Source organism: Podarcis bocagei (genome assembly GCF_964188305.1).
Source record: "Podarcis bocagei genome assembly, chromosome: 3".
Taxonomy (NCBI): domain Eukaryota; kingdom Metazoa; phylum Chordata; class Lepidosauria; order Squamata; family Lacertidae; genus Podarcis; species Podarcis bocagei.
The window spans coordinates 88,626,819-88,649,769 of NC_138127.1; the positions used below are offsets into that span (position 1 = coordinate 88,626,819).

Genomic DNA, 22,951 nt, shown 5'->3' on the forward strand with positions numbered 1-22,951 from the left:
TTCTTGAGGAGTGATTTTACCACTGCCTCCTTAAAGCAAGCAAGGACCACCCTGTCTTTCAAGGAGGCATTAATCACTTCCATCCCCTCTTTACTAGTTTTTATCAACCAAGAGTCCAGAGCGCAAGTATTTGCCCTGACTGATACAAGCACCTTGGCCACATCCTTGAGCATTACTAACTGAAACTCATTCAACACAACAAGACTAGACTGTGTTCTGGACACCCATGAGATCCATCTGCTATAACTGTGGAGTTAAGATCTCGGTGGAGGCAAGCAATTTTATCCTCAAAATGTTTTGCAAACAAGTGACAAAGGGCAGAATTCAAAGTAGACCTAAGGAGATTGCTGCATCAGCAGAAGTGTTTCTGCTTGTCTGGTGAAATTAGCTCCCCCTCTCTCTGTACAGTACTTTAAGAGTTCTCCTGACCCCCCAGGCTGATTTGAGGAGGGTGTGGGGGAAGGAGGGAGGGAGCCCCATTGTGCTATTGGGACTTGTTCTGGCTCCTGCTAGCACAGCTATTAAGTTGAATCCTGCCCAAATGGTAGATCTCCAAACTGAATTAGAGAGGTAAAAATTTACAATAGAGAAGGAAGATTAAAAGGAGTAAGAGTTGCTTTTTAAAGATTGAGAGAGGGTTAAGAAAAAAGTAGATAGTTTAGAAGTAGAGAAACATCAGGACAAGATCATTGCAAGAGACTTGTGTAAGTGAAGAATAGGATGAAGAGGAAAAGTGCACTTAGAAATAAAACAAGAAAGCAAAATGAGAAACTGAAATAAATAAAAATGCACAAATAATCATCAAGGAATAATAGCCAGTAGAAGATTTTTCTGTGGCCACCAACCCAAGAGAAAGTGAGCTGAGCAAGCCATGTGGATTTAAGCCTTAAAGCAGGTAGGGAACCTTTCTTAATGTAAAGGATGTTCCCTCAGGGTAATCTCTCAAGGGCAACATTCTGGCATTGGCTGGAGCTGAAGCAGAAAATCAGTGGACCATGCATTTCACTATCTTTGCCACCCCTCTCTTTCTTTCTCTCTCTCTCTCTCTTTTCAGCTTCCATTCTAGGTAGAGAAAGAGAGCCTTATCTTCCTCCTCACACCACTCCAGGGGTACTAGAGGAGGGACAGATATTTCTGTACCTATTCCAGCAGCTCATTTGGCTTCTATGCGAGGTGGGGAGAAAGAGGCTTCCGTGTTCCCAGCATGGAAATAGTGAGGAATGAGGCCAAGAAGCAGAAGCCATGAGTCCAGACAGGAATGGACTATGAGCCAGAATCACCCTGTGGACTGGTGGTTCTCCACCCAATTTTAAAATGTTGTTATTACATTGGGTGGCAGTAGTTAAGGACAGTCTGTAATAAAACACCTGAACATCCTTCTTAGAACTTTCAACAATTCCTCTTCCTGGTAGTTTTGTCAGGAAAAAAATACCCAACTTGAAACATTAGCCAGTTTCTATGCTGACAGCTAAAATATCTGTTTTTGAGCATACAGTTAGAGCACCTTGTGCACTGCATGAATCTGAGAGTGTTCAAGTAAATATCCAAGTTACAAGATCAAAGCTTAGATGCTGCCAGAAAGCTGTCCAATTTATCCATACTGTGAACTCATGCAAAACTACTTAACATACTTTCTTGACACAGTCAACTTTACAAGGAGCTACAATTTGGTATTGGCATTAATTTATTAACTAGCTGAGAACTATTTTCTAAGTGCATGCTCCATTAACAATTCAACTTGGGGCTGATTTCAGTTTTATTCTTTTCTCCATCTTAAGCCCCAGACATTAATTTAGCGGGGTATATTTTTGCTGATCATAGTCACAAACATGCACTGGACTAGATGGCTAATTTTTTGCTGGTTTCTGAACTGAGATTTAGGACCACATGTTTAGGAATGATCAGGTGACCCATGGGAAAAGTGCTGGTGGAAATTCTAGTATGAAGGGAACACAAGATCCTGTGGCCCACTTTGGCTCATTAAACTGTGGCAAGCACTTGCAGAATATAATGTCTGAATGCTGTTGGATAAACTGGAATAGCTACTGTCCAAATACTTCCCTTAAAACAGGTTCAAATACAAAAGATCAACACTGAGTTTCATGCATGCCATTTGCTTATCAGCTGATATGCTGGCTTTAATGTCTTTAACAGCCCAATCATATTTATGTCTATTAAGAAGTAAGCCTCATTGAATTCATTATGACTCCCATGTAGATATGCATAGAATTACCCTGTTCAGTTTAACATACAACACTTGCTTTTTACTTCAGTTCTTTTTGGAGTTACCTTTAGTCTCATTTATAGTGGGTTATGTGATACAAGCTATGAACGAAGAAATACCTCATTCAAATCTTAGCTGAGGTCAAGGCTAAACTACAGGTGATAGTAAAGATGCAATTCAGAAGCACATTGGATTTTTTTTAAAAAAAGTAGGTGCAGAGCCCTCTGATTTTGATCAATACCACAGTGCATAGGGATGGGACGTTTTGTCCATCAATCCTGTCATGACATTGCAATGCTCCCATTAGCCGGGGGTGGGGAGCTTTTACTGACCCTAATCGGAGTTCTTCTCACCCCCAAGGCTAAGAGTCATAGTGCTGTGTGTGGAGGGTGGTTTTCTTCAGGATCCCAGCTAGGGAGGGTTAAACCTCCCCTCCCCACATGCTAGGCTTTATGAGAATCACCTTCCCTGGAGTTGCTATTAAATTTTTTAAACCTTGATAACCTTCCAAGTGATAGATTTGATCCTCAGTCATGAACTCTCTGGGTGGTCTAAGGTAGGCTGTTAACAATTAGGTCCACCCACCTTCGACTGCAATATGGCAATATAAGACTGTTGTATGGACCCTCAAGTTAATGTATATGAATCTCTTTGATTCCTTAGAAAAAGTGCTATATATTATGATGAAGAAGAATACTTCCATTGATAGCAACCAAGGGAGCATGCATCTCATTTTTATTACTACTAAAATGTCTCTTTACAGATGCAGCAACTTGAAAAGCAAGTAATTGATGCAGATCGACAAGCAGAAAAAGCTTTTCAGCAGGTATGTTCATAATGCAGAATTATGTACAGTAGCAACAATGTTCTGAATTTAACCTAATGTAACCTAATGTAAATTTATTTTACAGGCAACCCACCCCCCGTTCTGTCCCCTTCTGGGGCTGAAAACAACTCATGCATTGGTGGTGACACATCAATTGGATGAGTGCAAAATGGTCACCACCTGTATTTATATTTTAAAATCATATTTTAACCCATTATTCAGTCAAGTTTTAATGGGCAATCAAAATCCTTGGCTGGCAGCAGCAGGGCTTATTAGATCAGTATAAGTACCTCCACAGGCCCCCCCACTCATGCCTGCCAGGGTGGAAAAATAGGGGCAGGGGGAAAAGCATTTTTGCTATGCCAGCTCCCAGGTTGACGCAACAGGGCCAGTTGAGAATCCAACGAATCCTGTGCCAGCCCTATTTCAGGAGTTCCTGCAGGCCAACACTGACTGGCAGCAGCTCTCCAGGGTTTCAGGCAGAGAGCCACTCCTAGCCCTTCCGGGAGATGTCATGGATTGAACCTGGGTCCTCCAGTAGCTGGGCTACTGAGCTATGGCTCTTCCCATAAACCAGGATTGTTACAGATGAATGACAGAGATTTACCACGGTGAAGCCTGGTTGTTTCTATTGGGACTAAAGCACTTGTGTATGTTTGTGACGTTTCCAGAAGCAAATAGAAGAAAGGAGGCTGCTTCTTGTCACCTAGTCACAAGCCATTTTTATGAAGTTGCTTGCCATATTTTCCCCCAGTGCTGTTGGCCTTGGACATACATTTGTATTTTACCATAGGAATACCTCAGAAAGCTCTGATTGGAAATAGAGCCCTTTGTGTCTACAAACTGCAAAACAACAATTTCCTACATGAACATGATATTTATATAGAAAATGCATCTAGTGTGAAGAAATCCTAGGTAGGAGTGGAGACAGTTCCATAAACTTGTGAGATTACAAATTTGCTATGGACAGAAGCTTTGGTTCTTCAGATTTAATTAGAAACTGCTAGGATCGTTCCAGATTTATTTCCCTGACGAGGCTGAATTTAAATAGGAAGATAATATCAACTGTGAGCAGCATGAATCCCTCTTGGTATGCCTGCCTTGTAATGCCTTCATGGCTTAGCCTGAGTGCCTCTGCAAATATGCTAGCAATTTATAGATAACTGAGCCTTGACTTTTATCTTTAACAGAGTTGTTAGGCATATTCAGCTTTTCCAACACTTGACCACATGCTCTATTATAAACTATGTTTATACAAAAGGAGAAAAGGGTGTTTTAGGGCTTAAATTTATTTATTGTTCTTGTTTAAAATAGACATGCTCTGTGCCTGTAAATGTCTTTGTTGACAAATTATTACAAGGTTGGCCCTAAAACTTTTTAACTCAATAAATTGGTAGTTTGCATTTAGCTTCTCTTCTGCATTCTGTCTTTTATAAACATTCATGCCCACACATGGTATAAAGTAGTCAGGGGAAAGTTCAAAATAGTCTTGAGCAGAACTGGTTAGAGGGGCATGCAAATGTTTTTGCCCAGCGAAACTCTCACCCCTTCCTTTTCTGCAATTTCCCCCATCTCTTTGCAAGAAAGTGAAAAAATGTGGGACTGCTTTCATTTGTTTCATGGAATTTACTTTTAAGTAATTCCTCCCGCCCCACCTATTATTTGAGAAGATCTCACAAATAATGCTTTGATTGAATTATCCATGCAACGGTTACCAGGGCACTGTTAAATATTTAGCCAAAAACATAATATAATAGTTTATGCAATTAATATTAGACATGTTACAGAAGCAGGACCTTCATAAACTATCCATGTGTATCTATGCTGGGGATCTTGTCTGTTGTATCGGTTTGGTCACTCCATCTCAGATGTTGCAAAGATACAAAATATCTTCAAAAAGTCAAAATGATCCATGGATTAGAGCACATTCTGTGCAATATTTGGGACTGTTTCAATTTTTAGTTTTAGGACAATTAAGGGGACACTTGATAGAAGTTTGTGGAATTATTTAAAGGTTTTGGAGAAAGTAGACAGAAATAATTTTCTTCCTCTCTCACAGTACCAGAACTTGTGGCCATCCAGTGAATCTATTCGCAGTAGATTCATGACAGACAAAAGAAATTCGTTTTTCACACAATGCATCATTAACTTATGGAATTTGCTGCCACAGCATGTAGTGATGGCTACTGGATTAGATAACTTTAAAGGGGGATTAGACAGATTCACTGAGAATAGATCTCTCAATGGCCATTAACTAAACTTTTGAAGATGTTTAGCTTTTGAAGATGTTTTGAATATTGCTGTAATCTGTTCTATTACTCTCTTCTGTTACTTTTTTATGTAGTTTTATATTGCCTTTTGAATGTATGGTAACTTTTTATTTTGTTAGCTGCATTGATGGGTTTGATGTTAGCTGAATTGATGAAAAGTAGCATAGCAGCAAACAAACAAACTAGGGTAACTACCGTATTTTTTGCACCATAACACTCACTTTTTTCCTCCTAGAAAGTAAGGGGAAATGTCTGTGCGTGTTATGGAGGGAATGCCTACGGGTGGCATGCCTACGGATTTTCCTCCTTTAAAAACTATGTGCGTGTTATGGTCGGGTGCATGTTATAGAGCGAAAAATACGGTAAGTGGAATGCCCCTGTTCAGAGGCAGAATGCATGCAATACTAGCAAAAGACTTCAACCTTTATGCCCTGGCTGCAGCATTCTGTGAACAGTACTGTCATGTTTGTGAAAAGCAGGGGATGGTCATTGTGAGAACAGAGTGCTAGAACAAATTGGCCTTATCCAGCAGACTCATAACGTTCTTATAATCCAGCTGTTCTGCTTATTCATGGGAGTTCCTCCACTTTTTGCACTGGTTCTTACAGGACCCTGATTCAAAATGTTGGAATTTATGTTTGAGGAAATGGGCCAAGAAGAACCGTGGTTCCCTTACTAGGCTGAGTATATTAAACAGAACAAAATTACAGTGGTACCTCGCAAGACGAATGCCTCGCAAGATGGAAAACCCGCAAGACGAAAGGGTTTTCTGTTTTGGAGGCGCTTCGCAAGACGAATTTCCCTATGGGCTTGCTTCGCAAGAAGAAAGCCCATAGGGAAATCTCCGGGGACCTCTTTTAAATGCTGGTGGTGGGGAGCAAAGCCTTTCCCCCTCTCCGGCCTTCAGAAGAGGTCCAGGAAGGCCGGCGGGGGCCGAAAGGCTTTGCTCCCCACCGCCAGCATTTTAAAAGCAGTCCGGGATAGCAGGGAAGCGCTTCCCGCTATCGCGGACGGCTTTTGAAGGCAGGCGGGGGGGAGCAAAGACTTTCGCCCCCCGCCCGCCTTCAGAAGAGGTCCTGGACCTCTTCTGAAGGCGGACGGGGGGCGAAAGTCTTTGCTCCCCCCTGCCTACCTTCCCGGGAGAGCGGAGAAAGGCAGCGCGTTTCTCCGCTGTCCCGGACGGCTTTTGAAGGCAGGCGGGGGGGGCAAAGACTTTCGCCCCCCGCCCGCCTTCAGAAGAGGTCCAGGACCTCTTCTGAAGGCGGGCGGGGGCAAAAGTCTTTGTCCCCCCTGCCTGCCTTCCCAGGGGCTTTTACATCGCCCCGGGCAGCGGAGAAGTCCTCCGCTGTCCCGGGGTTTTTTAAAATGCTGGGGGTGGGAAGAAAAGCCCTTGTGTCCCCCCCCAGCCTTCAGAAGAGGTCGGGGGACAGACTGTCCCCGGACCTGGTCTGAAGGCAGTTTCCATAGGAACGCATTAATTGATTTTCAATGCATTCCTATGGGAAACCGTGCATCACAAGACGAAAAACTCGCAAGAAGAAAAAACTTGCGGAACGAATTAATTTTGTCTTGCGAGGCACCACTGTAAATAAAATAGCAGAAGGTGGCTGTACAATTTTATTGTAAGGAATCTATGAAAACCCCTGGAGAAATGCCATTTACAGTAAATAGTAGAGAAGCAAAGTAGATCTAATCCCATTTCGCAACGTAAACAAATTCTGGAAACGAAGGTTAACTCATGTAGTAACAGTGAGTGATGAGATTGTCAGCACGTGCGATGGTTCACTGTTCCCTAACCAGGGAATCCTAGCAAGGGGCCATCACTGTCTGAGTATACATGCTGGTGTTTTGCAGAGGGAATGTGCATGCAGCTAAAGCAGCTCTGTTGGATTTCGTAGTTGGTTAAGCACAGTGCAATGGCAGATGCTAGTCTCAGCTCACAAATGGCTTGAGCCATCAGGCAACAATATTGGTGGACTAGACAATTTGACTCAGAAAACAGTTTTAACAAATTTCTGTCTTAAAAGTAATCTGCTTTCTATTTTTTCAGGAATAGTTAAAACATTTTCTCTATGAGTTCAAAATAAATTGCATGCCTTAAATAATCCCTGCTAAACTTGTAATTATAAAACACTGGTGTTCATTCATTGTATATACTGGTGATCCAGACTATTTTTGGGAGGTACTCTACTCACAGAACTGTCCTGCTGATGGAAGTAGTGGGAGGTGATTTCTGCTTATTCCTCCTGCAATCCGTGGTGTCCACCCAAAAAGTTGTCCCAGAAGGAAAGAGTATCCTCCAGAACTGTGTGGGAAATAGACCTGGGGGCTGCAAAGGAAAGGGGGAATTACCAAAATTACCCTCCTTCCTCCAGCAGCTCAAGGTAGCATACATGGTTCTCTTTTTATTTTTATTTCTGTGGTGTAAACAGTTTTCATATATAGTGTTATGTTCTAACTTTTAGGTGCAAATTATGGAGGAGAAACTAAAAGCTGCTAATGTCCAAACCAGTGAGTCAGAGACAAGACTATATAAGAGATGTCAAGATCTGGAGACACTGGTGCAGGAGAAAGATGACATTATACATAATTTGGAAGAACAGCTTGCAGAACAGGTTGGAAATGATACGGCTGTCCCTCAGTTACCTACATTTATAATTTGTTGTATAACAGATAAGAACCAAAGTAGGGAAAATAATCCATACCTTCTAGATTTTCTTCCACTGAAAGCCTTTTTGGAAAAAGTAATCAGATTCTGTAAAGATATCTATTCATATCTTAAATTTTGATCAGAAATGTAAATGTGGATGACTATATTTCATGGCATGCATCTGAGAAGGCGCTTTCGAATGGGACCTTTTCTAGTTGTTTGGGCCCTTAAAATTGTGTATTTACAAATTGTATTGGGGACAAACTTTCTGCTTTCTTGAAACACTATATTATTTTGATTTCTGGAGCAACTGTTCCTTTTTTGAGGGGCGGGGTGGAATTCTTAGAACTTCATAAAGCAGCTTCGCAGAAGATCAGACTTGAGGCTGCCAACATATATATTTATGTGTTGCCATAATAGCACTGAGATCCAATCTAGTCCCAGCACAGCAGCATCTGCCATAGTGTTGATGTACTGATGTCTTGTTCCTGCCCTATAAAACTTGTACAAGGGCAATTGATGCTTTCTCATTAGCTGGAGGAGAGACTGGGGTCACTTTTATGGTTGAGGATCTGGATTTTTAGTGGAGGTATTGATTTTTTGTTGTTTCTACAAGAGTGGCTTGTGATGGGATGATGAGCTGCTTGTGTGTAAAATCGTAGTCCCTCAGAGTTTGTGCAAATCCACAAACCTCTGTCTGTGACAGAGCTCCTCAGACATGTCTGCTCTAGTCACTTGCAGATTCCGACAGTGGTTGCTTTCGGAATCGTTTCCAGCATAAAAGCTCCTTAACGGAAACACGTCTTCTGGACTCACGGCGTGACAGCTTCCGGCGAGGAATGGGTCTCCCTATGGGAGCTTCAGACACCCCCCCACTGTTCTCGCTGGACGTGTCCCTGAGCTCTCCCTCTTGCTCGCTTTCCCTCAGAGTTCCACCTCTTTCCCTGCTGGTTCCTGCTTTGGCTGCTGAGTCTCTCTCAGCCTCCGTGAGACTTTCCACCAGAGACTCACCTCTCCCCCTGCTGGTCCCTGCTTCAGCTGCTGAGTCCCTCCCAGCCTCCGTGAGCCCTTTCCCCACCTGTTCCTCCGATGGCAGTTCCCTGACATCCACCTCCCCTCCAGGGGCCCCTTCACCCCCTCCCGTTCCCTCTCCTCTGGGCGGTGAGGAGGTAAAACCCCGAAAAGAATCCTCTTCATCTTCAGACGTCTCGAACATTTCCCTCCATCGGTCGCCGTTCCGGCTCGCTGAATCCTCCTCCTCCTCGGAATCTGTGAACCCCTCCAACTCCTCTTCTTCGTCGGTGGTGGCAAAGTATTCCCTCCGGAACCTCGCCATAGGCTGAGGTTTACGTGGGAACCTCTGATGAAAAGCTTCTATTAAAACCTCGTCATTGACATCCTCTGCCATGACCCAGGTGTTTTCCGACTCCGGTTCCCCTTCCCACATTACCAAATACTCTACTTGATCTCCCTTCCACCTGGAATCGAGGATCTCCGCTACATGGTAGCTGTGTTCCCTTTCCTCCATTGCTGGTCCCCGAGTGACCCTCCCTTCTCTGTCCCCTTTATACGGTGACAGCAACGACCTGTGGAAAACTGGGTGCAGCTTCATGTGGTTCGGTAGCCGGAGTCTGAAAGCCACTGGGTTGACCTGTTGCGTGACTTCAAAGGGACCCAATCTTTTGGGTCTTAACTTCTTACAACCCCCTTTGAATGGTAACCCTTGGGTTGACAGCCACACCTGGTCCCCCACCCTAATGGTTTCACCTTCTCTTCTGTTTTTGTCTGCCTGCCTCTTATATTCCTCCTTGGCCCTGTCTAAGTTAAGTTGGAGCTGGCGATGGATCGCTTCCATTTCTTCTACGAACTGTTCGGCAGCTGGAACGCTCCAGTTCTCCCCTTCCCCCCCCTGGGAAAGCCCGGGGATGGCACCCGTAATTAGCCAAAAAGGGGCTCATCCCCGTGGACACGTTCTCCGCATTGTTGTAGGCAAATTCTGCCAACGCCAGCTTCTCCACCCAATCATTCTCTCTGTCATTCACATAACACCTCAAATATTGCTGGAGGATGCCATTGGCTCTTTCCGCCTGCCCGTTGGTTTCAGGATGCCGGGCAGTCGAAAAATTGACCTCTACATGCAGTAAGCTCATGAGCTTCCTCCAGAACCGGGAAGTAAATTGTTTCCCTCGGTCTGAAACCACCCTCAAGGGGGTGCCATGCAACCTAAACACATTTTCTACAAACAATTTAGCTGTTTCTTCTGCCGTGACAGCATGTGAGCAGGCTATAAAGTGGGCCATTTTGGTCAACAGGTCTACCACAACCATGATGGCTGTTTTCCCTCTGGATTTTGGCAAATCAGTCACGAAATCTATTGCCACTGCTTCCCATGGTCTTTCAGGTGTGGGTAGCGGTTCTAATAACCCTGCCGGTGCCCGCCTCTCCCCCTTGGCTCGCTGGCATTGGTCACACCCTCTCACATACTCCCGCACATCTTCCCTGACCTTGGGCCACCAAAATTCCCTGGTAACCAGCCACATGGTTTTGTGTTGCCCAAAATGCCCTGCTGTGGGGCTATCGTGCAGCTGCTTGAGTACCTTCTCCCTCAAATCACCTTCAGGTATATATAACGCTCCCTTGTAATACAACGCCCCGTTTCTCTCCTCAAAACCTCCGGGTTTATCTCCCTCCCTCCTGAGACCCCTGAGTTTGTCCTGGGCGTATTCATCATTCTCCGTTCCCTCTACCAGTTCCCTTTGCCCCACCCATGCCGCCCCACACACCCAGCGGTCCTCTGGAATGACATGTCTTTCTTCGGGTGCTCCCTCCCCCTCCAAATATTCAGGTTTGCGTGAGAGAGCGTCCGCCCTAACGTTCTCTGGGCCTGGCACGTAACAAATCTCAAAGTTAAATTTGGAGAACTCCTGGGCCCATCTCAACTGCCGTTGGTTGAGCACTCGTGCCGTTCTCCAATACTCTAGGTTCTTGTGGTCAGTGCACACTTGCACCTTATGTTGTGCGCCAATTAGCAGATGCCTCCATCTCCGGAAAGCCTCATGAATAGCCAGAAGTTCTCGGTCGTACACCGTGTAGTTCCTCTCAGATTTGTTCAGCTTTCGCGAAAAAAAGGCACACGGTCTCCACTCTGACTCCTCCTTCCCTGGCTGCAGAAGAAGCACCGCCCCTATGGCTCTGTCTGATGCGTCTGTTTCGACTCTCATCTTTTTTTGTAAGTCCACATGCAGAAGTTGTTCTTCAGAGGCGAAGGCCCTTTTCAGTTCCTCAAAAGCTCGCTCCGCCTCCTCAGTCCAAACGAATTTCTTCTTACTGCTGAGACAGTCCGTAATGGGCGCCGTCAGGTGGGCAAAGTTTCGGATGAATTTACGATAAAAGTTCCCAAACCCTAGGAACCTCTGCACATCCTTCTTGGTTTTGGGTGTTTTCCATTCCAGCACTGCCTGGACCTTGCCGGGATCCATGGCCAATCCCTTGTCTGACAGGCGGTACCCCAGGAACTCCACCTCCTTGGTATGAAACTGACACTTCTCCAGTTTCACCCACAGCCGGTTGGCTTGCAGCCTGCTCAACACTTCTCTGACGTCTCTCACATGCTGCTCCTCATTCTCAGAATACACCAACACGTCATCTAGGAAGGCCACACAATTCTTGTAAAGCAAAGGCCCCAGTACGTGGTTCATAAACGATTGGAAGCACGCTGAGCCTGCTTGTAAGCCAAATGGCATAACGAGATATTCAAATGCCCCCAAAGGGGTGAACATGGTGGTTTTCCATTCATCCCCTTTCCTTATACGTATCAGGTTGTACGCCCCCCTTAGGTCCAGCTTTGTAAAAATCTTTCCCTTCCGCACCCTGGTCAAAATGTCGTCAATCCTGGGCATAGGGAAGGCCAATGGTTCTGACACTGCGTTTAACCCCCTAAAGTCACACACAAGTCTCGGCTTGTCCGTGTTTTTTTTATCCACAAAAAACACTGGGCTACCTCCCACCGCTCTGGATTCTCTGATGAACCCTCTCTTCAGGTTCTTGTCAATGAACTCTCTTAGCTCCTGCATTTCTCTGTCTGACATGGCATACAACTTGCCTACAGGAAGCTGTGCCCCAGGGAGTAAATTGATTTGACAGTCAAAGGGTCTATGCGGGGGTAGTTGGTCAGCTTCCTTCTCGCTGAACACGTCGCTGAGATCTGCGTATTGTGGTGGTACCTTCACCTTCTCCATTACTTCCGTCCCTGCTAGGGTGGCTTGGGCCCCTGCTGAACCCTTTCCCCCTTTGCAGTGTTCTAAGCAATGTGCTGAACCAAAGGAAACCACTCTCTGATGCCAGCCCACCAGCGGATCATGTAACGCTAGCCAGCTCATCCCCAAAATAATAGGAGCTCCTCCCAAGGTGGCCACATTAAACGCTATCAGTTCTGTGCCTTGCCACCTTCATTATCATTGGTACGGTCTGCAAGCTGACTTCTCCTCCCAACAACTCCCTGCCATCGATCGTGGTCACCTGCAGGGGGTTGCTTAAAGGGATAGTCTGTATCTGGTGTTCAGCTGCAAACTCTTTGCTCATGAAATTGCAGGAGCTGCCTGAGTCCAACAGCGCCTTTATCTTTAGGGGGTGTCCATTTTGCAGTTCTAGCGACACTTCTATCACTAGGGCAGGTTTAGGAGGTTCTGGCGTGGGCACTTTCACTGCTCTTTGGCCTGGCTGCTGTGCCCCGATGGTGGCAGCCAGGCGTTGGCTTTTACTTGCTCCGGTTTTTCCTCCTCTCTTCCCTCAACAGCTCCCACCATCCCTTGCCATTCCTTCCTCTGGGGGCAGACTCTGGCAAAGTGACCTGGCTGTTGGCAGAGATAGCATTTCCGGGCGCCTTTTCCCTCCTTCTTTCCCCCCTCACTGGGCTTTGAAACTGCGCGCGCGCGCGCTGTTCCGATTTCCATCGGCTCTGCCGGCGGGAAAGTTGTCTCTGGAATGTCTGGAATGCGGAACTCCTTCCACCGTTCCCCTTTCCCTTCCCGCCTCTCCAAGGCTCTCGCCTCCTGGCGCGCCCCTATGGTCAGCGCAGATTTGGTCAGCTGATCCATAGAAACCGCCCTGGGACTCCGGGAAAGTTCATCTTTCACAGCCGAAGCAAGACCTTCTTCAAATAGCATTTGAATGGGTTCCGCCGATAAGTCCCACCCCAATCTATGAACCAGCATGGTGAACTCAGTCCAATACTCACGGACAGATCGGCTTCCCTGTTTGCAAGCCATTAGCTGTCTGCGGACCACTCCCTGCTCAATATCGCTGGAAAACATCAAATCCATCGCACGAAAGAACTTCATTGTGTCCTTTAGGACGTCATTATTCGTTGCCATCAGGGGTCTAACCCAGTCCCTCGCCCCCCTTTCAAGATGCCCAATCACGAAAGCCACTCGTGATTCCTCATCAGGGAATTCATCAAACTGCACATTGAGGGCATATTGCATCTCTGTCCTAAAGGCATGGTAGTCCTTGGGGTCCCCCCCCAAACTTCTGCACTAATCCTGGTACCTTTCGGTGAACTGGGGGGCTTTCCCCTTCTTGTCTGCATCCTGAGCCCTTCTCTCCTCAAGCCTCGCCGTCTGCAGCGCCAGTTGGATTTCCAACGCTCGGTACCTTTCTTCCAAGCTTGGACCCGCTCCAACTCCTGCTTCTCCGGTTCCGGCTGGGTCGCTCATGATGCCTTCTCCTGCACAGGCAGCTTACAAAGACTGTCGGAATGCTGTGATGGGATGATGAGCTGCTTGTGTGTAAAATCGTAGTCCCTCAGAGTTTGTGCAAATCCACAAACCTCTGTCTGTGACAGAGCTCCTCAGACATGTCTGCTCTAGTCACTTGCAGATTGCAACAGTGGTTGCTTTCGGAATCGTTTCCAGCATAAAAGCTCCTTAACGGAAACACGTCTTCTGGACTCACGGCGTGACAGCTTCCGGCGAGGAATGGGTCTCCCTATGGGAGCTTCAGACACCCCCCCCCCACTGTTCTCGCTGGACGTGTCCCTGAGCCCTCCCTCTTGCTCGCTTTCCCTCAGAGTTCCACCTCTTTCCCTGCTGGTTCCTGCTTTGGCTGCTGAGTCTCTCTCAGCCTCCGTGAGACTTTCCACCAGAGACTCACCTCTCCCCCTGCTGGTCCCTGCTTCAGCTGCTGAGTCCCTCCCAGCCTCCGTGAGCCCTTTCCCCACCTGTTCCTCCGATGGCAGTTCCCTGACATGGCTTTTTGTAAGGGGATGAGAGTTGTCGGCTGTTTTCGTAAGCATCAGATACTGCTTTAATTGCATAATGCCAATTGTTGGGTGGACAAAAACGTTTCTTGGGGTCAAGAATGCAAGTTGCAAAAGAGCTGGGTCTGTCATTTTTTCAGAAGCAAATAAGAATACAAGAGGCAAAAATTATAGAAGAAAAAGCTGCCAAGATAAAAGAATGGGTGACTGTCAAGCTCCATGAGGTGAGTGCTGTGAGGAAAATGTATCAAAGATGAGCAGCAAACACTTGAAAATTCTTGAAAATGTAGCAGGCATTATATGGTTAAAGTTTTTTTCATTACGACATTCACTGATCCTCTGCCAACAAAATGGCAACTCAAAACTATGCACAGATGAAAATCTTAGGGACTAATTCATGTTCCATTAGCATACAACTACCATTTCCCAACTTATCTACTCACTAGTAAAAATGAAAAAGTGAGTTATTAGCAGCTTTCCAAATAAGTCCACTAGTTTTACTGATATGTAAAAGTATTTACTGGTCCTTCTGGTCATTCGCACATATGTTAATCATCTGTGGGACATAGGCAGCTTGAAAAGAGGATGTTCTATCCCAGATGCAGTACTGTAACTGTTTTTCTCCAAAGCATCAGAGAGAGGGAATTTAAAGATAATTAGGATTCCCCCTTTCTGTGCATTAGAAATAAGAAAATACTTTTGCTTTAAGGTGGTTGATGATGAAGAGAATGGGTTGGTTTTAGTGTCTTTTTCGTCTTAAGATTTATGGCAGCCGTTACATGTAGAATTTTTCAAAATGAAGAAATAGGAACCTAGAAACTGAAATCACAGAATCATAGAATTGTAGAGTTGGAAGGGATCACAAGGGCCATCTAGTCCAACCTTCAATATAAGAGTCCTTTGCCCTGAGATTAAGAGTCTCATGTTCTACCAACTGAGCTATTCCTTCACTAAATAAGCATTGAGATCAACAACTGTGATTCTAATAAACATTTAAATTATATTGTTTTCAGATGCGGCAAAGATACACAAGTATGGTTTGAATATTACCTACTTGAAGCAGTATTTTGAACTATTAATTTATATAAGATAGGGGGAAATGGCTTTTCTCTGGATGCAATGTTTTTCAGTGTTTCTACTCATGAAAAGGAGCTTATGTCTATATGCTTTCAGCTAGAAGTGGAAAATCAGAACCTTCGCATGTTAAATCAAAACCAAACTGAAGAGATGAGGATATTGCAGACTAAATTGCAAGGTAGATGTGGAAGATTATCTGAAAACAGCTTTAAGTGTTATGTACTGTGTTTCATTATTAGAACATTAGCCAGCATGCCTTTACATTGAGTATGTAAGTATTTATAACAGGTTGTATTCCATGCTAATGTTTGTGCCCCGGGCACAGAATTTTTATGGGTGGAAGTTGGATGAGGGATGCTTCCCCAACCCTGAGCCTTGGCTACTGTTGTGGGCCCCTTTCTTGAAATATTCTTTCCCGCTCACAAAATCAGCCCTTCCGCACGCGCAGAGAGAGGGGAAGAAACGTGTCCATGCGCAACTCACACACTGGATCCTTGGAATTCTTGCTCACTTTTTTCTCCCATTTGAGCCCAGGTCTGCTGCACTGGTACGAGCTACAAGTGGGCCGCCTCGACTCACAGCTAGGCAGTGCCAGGCTGGCTGCAAGCACCCTGTCCATGGCAGGGGAGACGGGTGGATGGCCAGACACACGGTGGTGGTGGCGCCCCAGCCCGAGGAGGTGTGCATGCATGTCCCACCACTTCTCTGTGGCTCCATCTGGCAACAGCAGCAGTGCCGCATGGAGGTGCCTTGATGGCTGGGCAACGGCCAGCACCTCCATCCTGCCCACAGCCAGCTTCCTCTGCCCGTTGCCCTGAGCTTCAGTAGAGACACTCCCACTCACTTCAGCACACTAGGGGGCGCAATACCTGCTCTGCCCTGGGTGCTGGCAACCCATGCAACATTACTGGTGAGAATCACCTGGTACATATATTTCCCATGCCCACAATAGGAAAAAATGAAGTTGGGACCCCTAGCTTCCTTTGCAATATTTATCCATTGCAGATTTCATTTTTAGGTAGATGCCACAGTGGAATTAGATCACTTGTTTGTGCCATTTTCTAAAACCTAGACTTAAGATTCGTTCAGATGTTGTTTCTCTGCTTATATTCTAACCCTCTGCATAGGAAGTATCTAGAAAATTGTTATATGTACATATTGTAATGTTGGAATTTTCAGATGTGGATGAGTTGCTTGGATGATCATGAGACACAGCCACAATTTTTTAAGTGGCTTGGGAAACCCAGCCAAATGGGCTGGGTATAAATAAATTATTATTATTATTATTATTATTATTATTATTATTATTATTTGGTGGCAATGATTCTAAATCAGCCTTGAGACACTTCTATGAAAGGAAGTTTCAAATGGCTTAAGTATATATATATATAATAGCTGTATCAGTCCTTCCACTTGCATATACCGGTACTCTTCTACTGATAACTGTGAAGACTCAGTAGAAAGGACAAATATGTTGCTGATGCTTGAAAGCAAGCTTGTAAATCAGAATTATGTAGTCTTTGTCTCTGTAGCAATGCTTACAGTCATCACATTGAGGGTATTGCTGATTTAAAACCAAATGAAAAGATTTTGTAACGTACATTTTCAAAACCAGTATAGGAATAAAAGGCTGCCTTATACCAAGTTAGAAAGCGATAACAATGAGGATCCCTAGAAGTCAAAGCATAAACAATTACAAGACCTAGAATAATCTATATATCTTTATTTAACTACATCCATGAAGATACAGAAACACAAAACCAAATAATATAAATCTGAAGATAGCACATCAGTAGACAAAAATCTGTTTCAACTGTTTAGTCTTTTTTTAATTCAGTCTGTTTTCTCAGTTGTTCATGAAGAGTGTGATAACATTCAACTCATGAAGAGATATCCTGGTTCTTCTTGTGCTTTTCTGGCCAATAAAGGTTATTTTTTCTGTGCAGTTGTTTTTGTCTTGATGAATTGCTTTTTTGCCTTGATGAAAAACAGTTTTTTCCCTACAAGTGCATGTACAGTCTTTGAGTGAAATATTTTATGGTTCATCTTGGCTAAAGAATTCATCAGTGCAAACACAGCTGCTTAGAAAAATGAACCCTTATGGGCCAGAAAAGTACAAGAAGAACCAGGGTATCTTTTCAGGAGTTGAATGTTATCACTCTCTCCAAGGACAATTGAAAAAACAGACTGATTTTTTTATTTTTTTTAAGGAAGACTGAGTTTACTGATGTGCCATCTTCAGATTTATATTATTTCTTTTTGTGTTTCTGTAGCTACACTGATGCAGTTTATTTTATTTGTAGAGAGAGAGAGAAATGCAACCCCATTTTTATATACAGTCATACCTTGGGTTACAGACGCTTCGGGTTGCACGATTTCAGGTTGTGCATCGTGCCGAACACAGAAGTACCGGAACAGGTTACTTCCAGGTTTCGGCGCTTGTGCATGCGCAGAAGTGCTAAATCATGCTTTGCGCATGCGCAGAAGCACTGAATCACGACCCGCGCAGACACGGCACTGCGGGTTGCGAACGTGCTTCCCACACAGATCACGTTCGCAACCCAAGCGTCCACTATACTGGGTCTTGTAGTTTTTATACCAGATTTGTCCCGTTAGTCTAGTCTTTCTACTCTCATTGGTAGCAGATCTCTGATCACATACTACCTGTTTCTTTCAATTAGAGATACCAGGGATTGAATCTGGACCTTTTGCATTCAAAGCTCTAGCACTGAGCTTTGGTTCCTCCTCAGGAGGGGTCAATGTTATTTACTGCTAAATTGCAGAAGGCCTTTTGACAGAAGGGGGGCTAATACAAGCCCAGTGTTGTTGTCTTGGTACAGGAGCCAAGAATTAATTTCATTGTATGTGTGGAGAATCAGATTCCTGTTCTCCGTTAGCAAGAACAAAAAATATTCCTCATGAATGATAGCTGTTCACCACTTCCCACTTCTGCCATAAATTTTGCTCATACAGTGGTACCTCCAGTTACAAACTCTGCTAACCTGGAAGAGTTACCTCAAGTTGAGAACTTTGCCCCAGGATGAGAACGGAAATTGTGTGTCGCCGGCGCAGCAGCAGCAAGAGGCCCCATTAGCAAAAGCACTCCTCTAGTTAAGAACAGTTTCAGGTTAAGAACAGACCTCCGGAACTAATTAAATTTGTAACTAGAGGTACCACTGTATTATGGATTTTTTTCTTTCAACACTTTAGTCGATAGAAATATCAAAGAAAGAATTTCAGGTAAACGTGGGTGCTAATATAAAAATTCTTACAGCATTCAAGATAAATAAGAAATCTTTTAGTATATAACAGCAGAATATATTGAATCTTGATATTTGAATTATTGCTGCACAGAACTTCAGGGGAAGAAATCTGTTCCTTCAGCACAAAAGCCTGGAGAAGGCCAACGACTGAGCAGTTTGACTTTTGGATGCTTCTTGAACCGAGCAAGAAGTCCTCAGCAAGTTCCGAAGCCTGACGGTACAAGCATCTCCTCATCAAAGCAAGCTGAACTAAGTGAAGGCAATAGCAGTCTAGGTATTTGGGGCATAATTTTTGAAGTGACCAGTAATTCAATCCTAAACAGATTTACTTGGAAATAATTTACATTGATACCAGTGGAACTTTATTTCTAGGAGGGCTAGAGACTTCTTTTTAAAAGAAGCTCAGAGTCTGGGGCCTCTGCTGGGTTGGCGATCCTGGATATCAACCTGCATCATAACAAGCAAGTCTGTTGACCAACTTTGGCCAGAAATACCACCCTTTTAAAAACTACATATAGGTGTTTCCCATGAATTGAGACAGGGATTGGGAAACTCAGGCCTGGAGCCAAATGCAGCCCTCCATGCCTCTCTGTGTGGCCCTTAGAACTCTTCCCAGGCCACACATACAGCTGGCCCTGCTTTGTGACCAGTGTTTTGCCTGGCTGGAATGCCCACCGGTCTTGCGAGCGTTAAACTTTTGAAAATATAATTTATGTTGAGGAAGAAACTGACACAGAAATTTATTTTTAATAAACTTCATAATTTTAAGCTTAGTCACCGTGTTCTGTTCATTGTAATATGTCATATAATCTTTTACAAGGGCTGCATATTTTAATTTTAATTTTCCGTCTTGACCAACAGTGTTCGTTTTATCATAAATTTAAATGTGAACATTAGAACAGTTTCAGTCTTATCTACAAACTAGTTAACCTGGGGTCCTTGCATTTGAGTAGGAATAGCCTTCTTGTTTTTCAAATGTGTTAACATACTGATCACAAAACTATATAATAGCAGCAACTGAAAGCTTAGGATAGGATGAACTCATCTGGCACTTACATTGCAGGAGTGCTACTCTGGATTTGTCAAGTGCAATGATGTTGCCGCAAATGTTTTAGGTTTGAAATGTCGCTTAGCTTATGCAGAAGTAGCTGTTTGTAGCTTAGGTTGTAGGTTAAGAATAGTTTCTGTTACACTTTCCTTCTGATCCTGTCAGTGGCGTAGCGTGGGTTGTCAGCACCCGGGGCAAGGCAAGTAATTTGCGCCCCCTAACCTGTGGATTTGCGCCCCCTAACCCGTGGATTTGCACCCCCTAACCCTAACCCCCAGGTGTTGCAGCCGGGGCCCCCTGTACCCCCCACGCTACGCCACTGGATCCTGTATACTTGGAAGTGAAAGCTGTTTATTTTACTTGGTTTCTTACTTGAGGAAAGTGTACTTAGGCTGACGTACACAACAGCAGTTCAAGGACTGGATAGTAGGGCTGCAGTGCAGAAGAGTCACAGCAGACAACTGGAGAAACTAGTAGAATGGTCAGAGGAGGTATATTTCTCTGCCTTTTCATTGTTATCATCCCCTCCTTCAGATTCTATAAGGAAACTCTGTATGACCAAAAAAAGTACTTAGGCTAGTTGCAAAACCCCAGACAGACCTTTCTTTGGGCTCACTTTTGAATTACTCGCTGTGCTCTACATTTTCAACCTGCAGGTGAGAGCCATTTTTGAATTCTTCTCCACGTACAAAATTAAATCCATGTACAAAATTTAAACCCATCTCCTCTGGGAATAAGGTTCTAGCCTTGCCCTTCTCCATATTTTCTATATTAGTTTTCTATTTGCAGGAAGTTGTCATTTTGACAAAGCTAGTGGAGTATTAAAACCAGCATCTCAGTCTACAGGGATTTGGTCCACTTATTTGTAGATCTAACCATATCTTCTTAGAATGAAGCTACCAATGTTTCACATAATATTGTACACTACTTGCATACCGTATTCTCCCGTGTATAAGACTAGGCTTTTTTTACCCCCCCCCCCAAAAAATAGGTTTGAAATTGGGGCTCATCTTATACGCGGGTAGTCATGAGGGATGTTTTCTTAATTTGGAGTCCCCCAAAATAGGGGGCGTCTTATACATGGGGGTGTCTTATACACGGAACTATACAGTAAGCTGTATATCACAATTATCTTGATTGAAAACAAAAGTGCATTTCAACTGATGAACATATTGGTTATAAATTACAACCTGGTGCCTTCACTAAAAGTAGTTTTTCCAAACATGTCGTTGTTACTGTTTTTCCAGAGAAAGAAGTCCAGGAAACATCTCTTCTTGGCCAAATGTATGGGAGTAATAGAGTTCTGAAACCTCTACAACATAGCTCTTGTATGCCAGAACAAAGGCAAGCAGTAAAGTCAAAAGACCTAGATAGCAATGTATCAAAGAACTCCTGCATTACAGTAAGTGACTGGAGCTCTGATGAGGAAGAAGGAGGCAAAGGAAGATCAAAATCTAGGTGCGTATCCACTGTTTCAAGTCACACATCTGAAGAAGGCACAGGCTATAGCAGACTTGGAAGTGAAATGTATTTGACAGCATCAGATGACAGCAGTTCTTTTTTGGAAGAAGAGAGCTTCCAAGCTCAGGGAAACATATGCAAAAAACTATATTCTTGGCAACAAGGGTCTCCATGGAAAAACCAGAACCATCTAGTTGGAAAGAGCAACTTGGAATCCTTCAGCGAAAAGAAGGATCATGATAGCTTTTCAGATGAACTGAATAAGAGGTTTCAGTCCCACAGGCTAGATTATTCATCCTCTTCCAGTGAGGCAAATACTCCAAGTCCAATTCTAACGCCAGCTCTAGCTCCTAAGCATCCAGCACTGATGCTGGCAGCAGGCGCTGTGTCTGGCAGACAACTTGATTCTCCATCTAATCTGCCGCCTCCAAAACTGAGGACTCCTAGCATCTTTACTTTAAGTGCAGCATTGGCAAAAAAACATTTCAGCCAGCCTCCTCTATGTTCGGACAAAATGTTTGGCAGAAACAGAAATGCTATAAGCATGATACGTCCTTTTAAGCCTCAGGAAACAGACATAGATCAAGTGGATGGGGAAAGTACAGAAGTTCTGGAGAAGATGGAGATTAGTTGTAATGAGGAATTGTTTACCTATGACTCCTGTGAGACTCAGTGTGCAGAAACCTTGGACTCTAATGATGCAAGGAAAACTACAAGCAGCAAGCCACCTACTCCTCCTCTGCATCGATTCCCCTCTTGGGTAAATGAAATCATAATATTCCAGCTTGTTAATTTAACCAGATATGGTTCACATTCCCATTTTTTTTTGGGGGGGGGGGGAATTATCCTCTAAATATTGCTATCAACATTAAATGTGGGCATATGTTGCTTCATTGAAAGCACATGTCATCTCTCCAGTCAGAATTGTCCACATATGAAATAGTTAGAAGTGTTAATTTTTCAGTGCAATAAATAAATAAATCTTGGTTTATACATCAGAATATGTGAGAACAGATTAGAAGCTCGACTAGGATCAATACAAGTTCATGAAATTTGTCATCAACATCAGTGGGACTAACAATAAAGTATTTTAAAACCCTTTATAATTTCCATTCTTTTTCGTAACAGGTTATATAATTTAACCAGGACAAGAGAGAGGGCGGATGGAGTAAAACAGGAAGACATTAAGTTAAATATGACAGCACTATTAGATGAGTTGATTGAAGAGCCTTTACTAGATTTTCCACTTTAACTTTAACTTACTACTTATTATTATTTAATCAAGGGCTGGGGGTGGAAAGTTTGAATCCAGGCAGTTGTGCTGGGAGTGGGAAGTTAGTGTTTTCCATCTCATCTAGTAATGCAAAGAAATGTATTTATTGCCACTGACATGCACAGTTTATAATTTCCTGTGTTTACCTTTCAGTTACTTTTTAATACTTAGAATATTGCTGTCTGCTGTGACTTACATAGGGAAAGTGATAAAGAGAGTTGAGGAAAAGATTAGTACAGGTAGTTGTTACTAATGTATGCAGTTTGGTGGAAGGTGATCTTAAAAGTATGCATTTCTCTGAAAAAATCTCAACTGTTCTAAACACATTTAGCTTCTGTCCTAAGCACATTTACTTAAACAAACAAGCATCCTGTTGACTTCAGGAACTATAATAAGTGCTTAGGAAATTATAGGTTAATTGAATTTTGATAGCAATATATAGTGGAAAACACATAAATGACTAGTAAAGAGAGCTTATGGGCAGTATCCAACTTATTCTATCTGTGCAAGGATTTCTGCTTGCTCAGTGGACCTTTCTCCCCCATGTGCCATTCTGGGGGTTTCTCCAGCCCTCCAGACCAAGATGTTGGGACAGCATCGGAC

The 22,951-nt window shown here is 43.8% G+C and overlaps 1 protein-coding gene across 2 annotated transcripts in view; it reads left to right on the forward strand.

The window, feature by feature from the left end:
• The window catches only part of PLEKHH2 (pleckstrin homology, MyTH4 and FERM domain containing H2), a 70,320-nt gene that overhangs the window by 15,746 nt on the left and 31,623 nt on the right, over positions 1 to 22,951 (forward strand). Inside the window, exons 3-8 of one of the 2 annotated variants that reach the window (XM_081188401.1) lie at positions 2,988 to 3,050; positions 7,786 to 7,935; positions 14,367 to 14,450; positions 15,400 to 15,481; positions 18,658 to 18,840; positions 20,862 to 21,835. In XM_081188401.1, coding sequence (XP_081044527.1) covers positions 2,988 to 3,050; positions 7,786 to 7,935; positions 14,367 to 14,450; positions 15,400 to 15,481; positions 18,658 to 18,840; positions 20,862 to 21,835 — 1,536 coding nt within the window. Of the gene's footprint in view, positions 1 to 2,987; positions 3,051 to 7,785; positions 7,936 to 14,366; positions 14,451 to 15,399; positions 15,482 to 18,657; positions 18,841 to 20,861; positions 21,836 to 22,951 lie in introns of those variants that run through there. The other variant, XM_081188402.1, reaches the window with a different exon arrangement.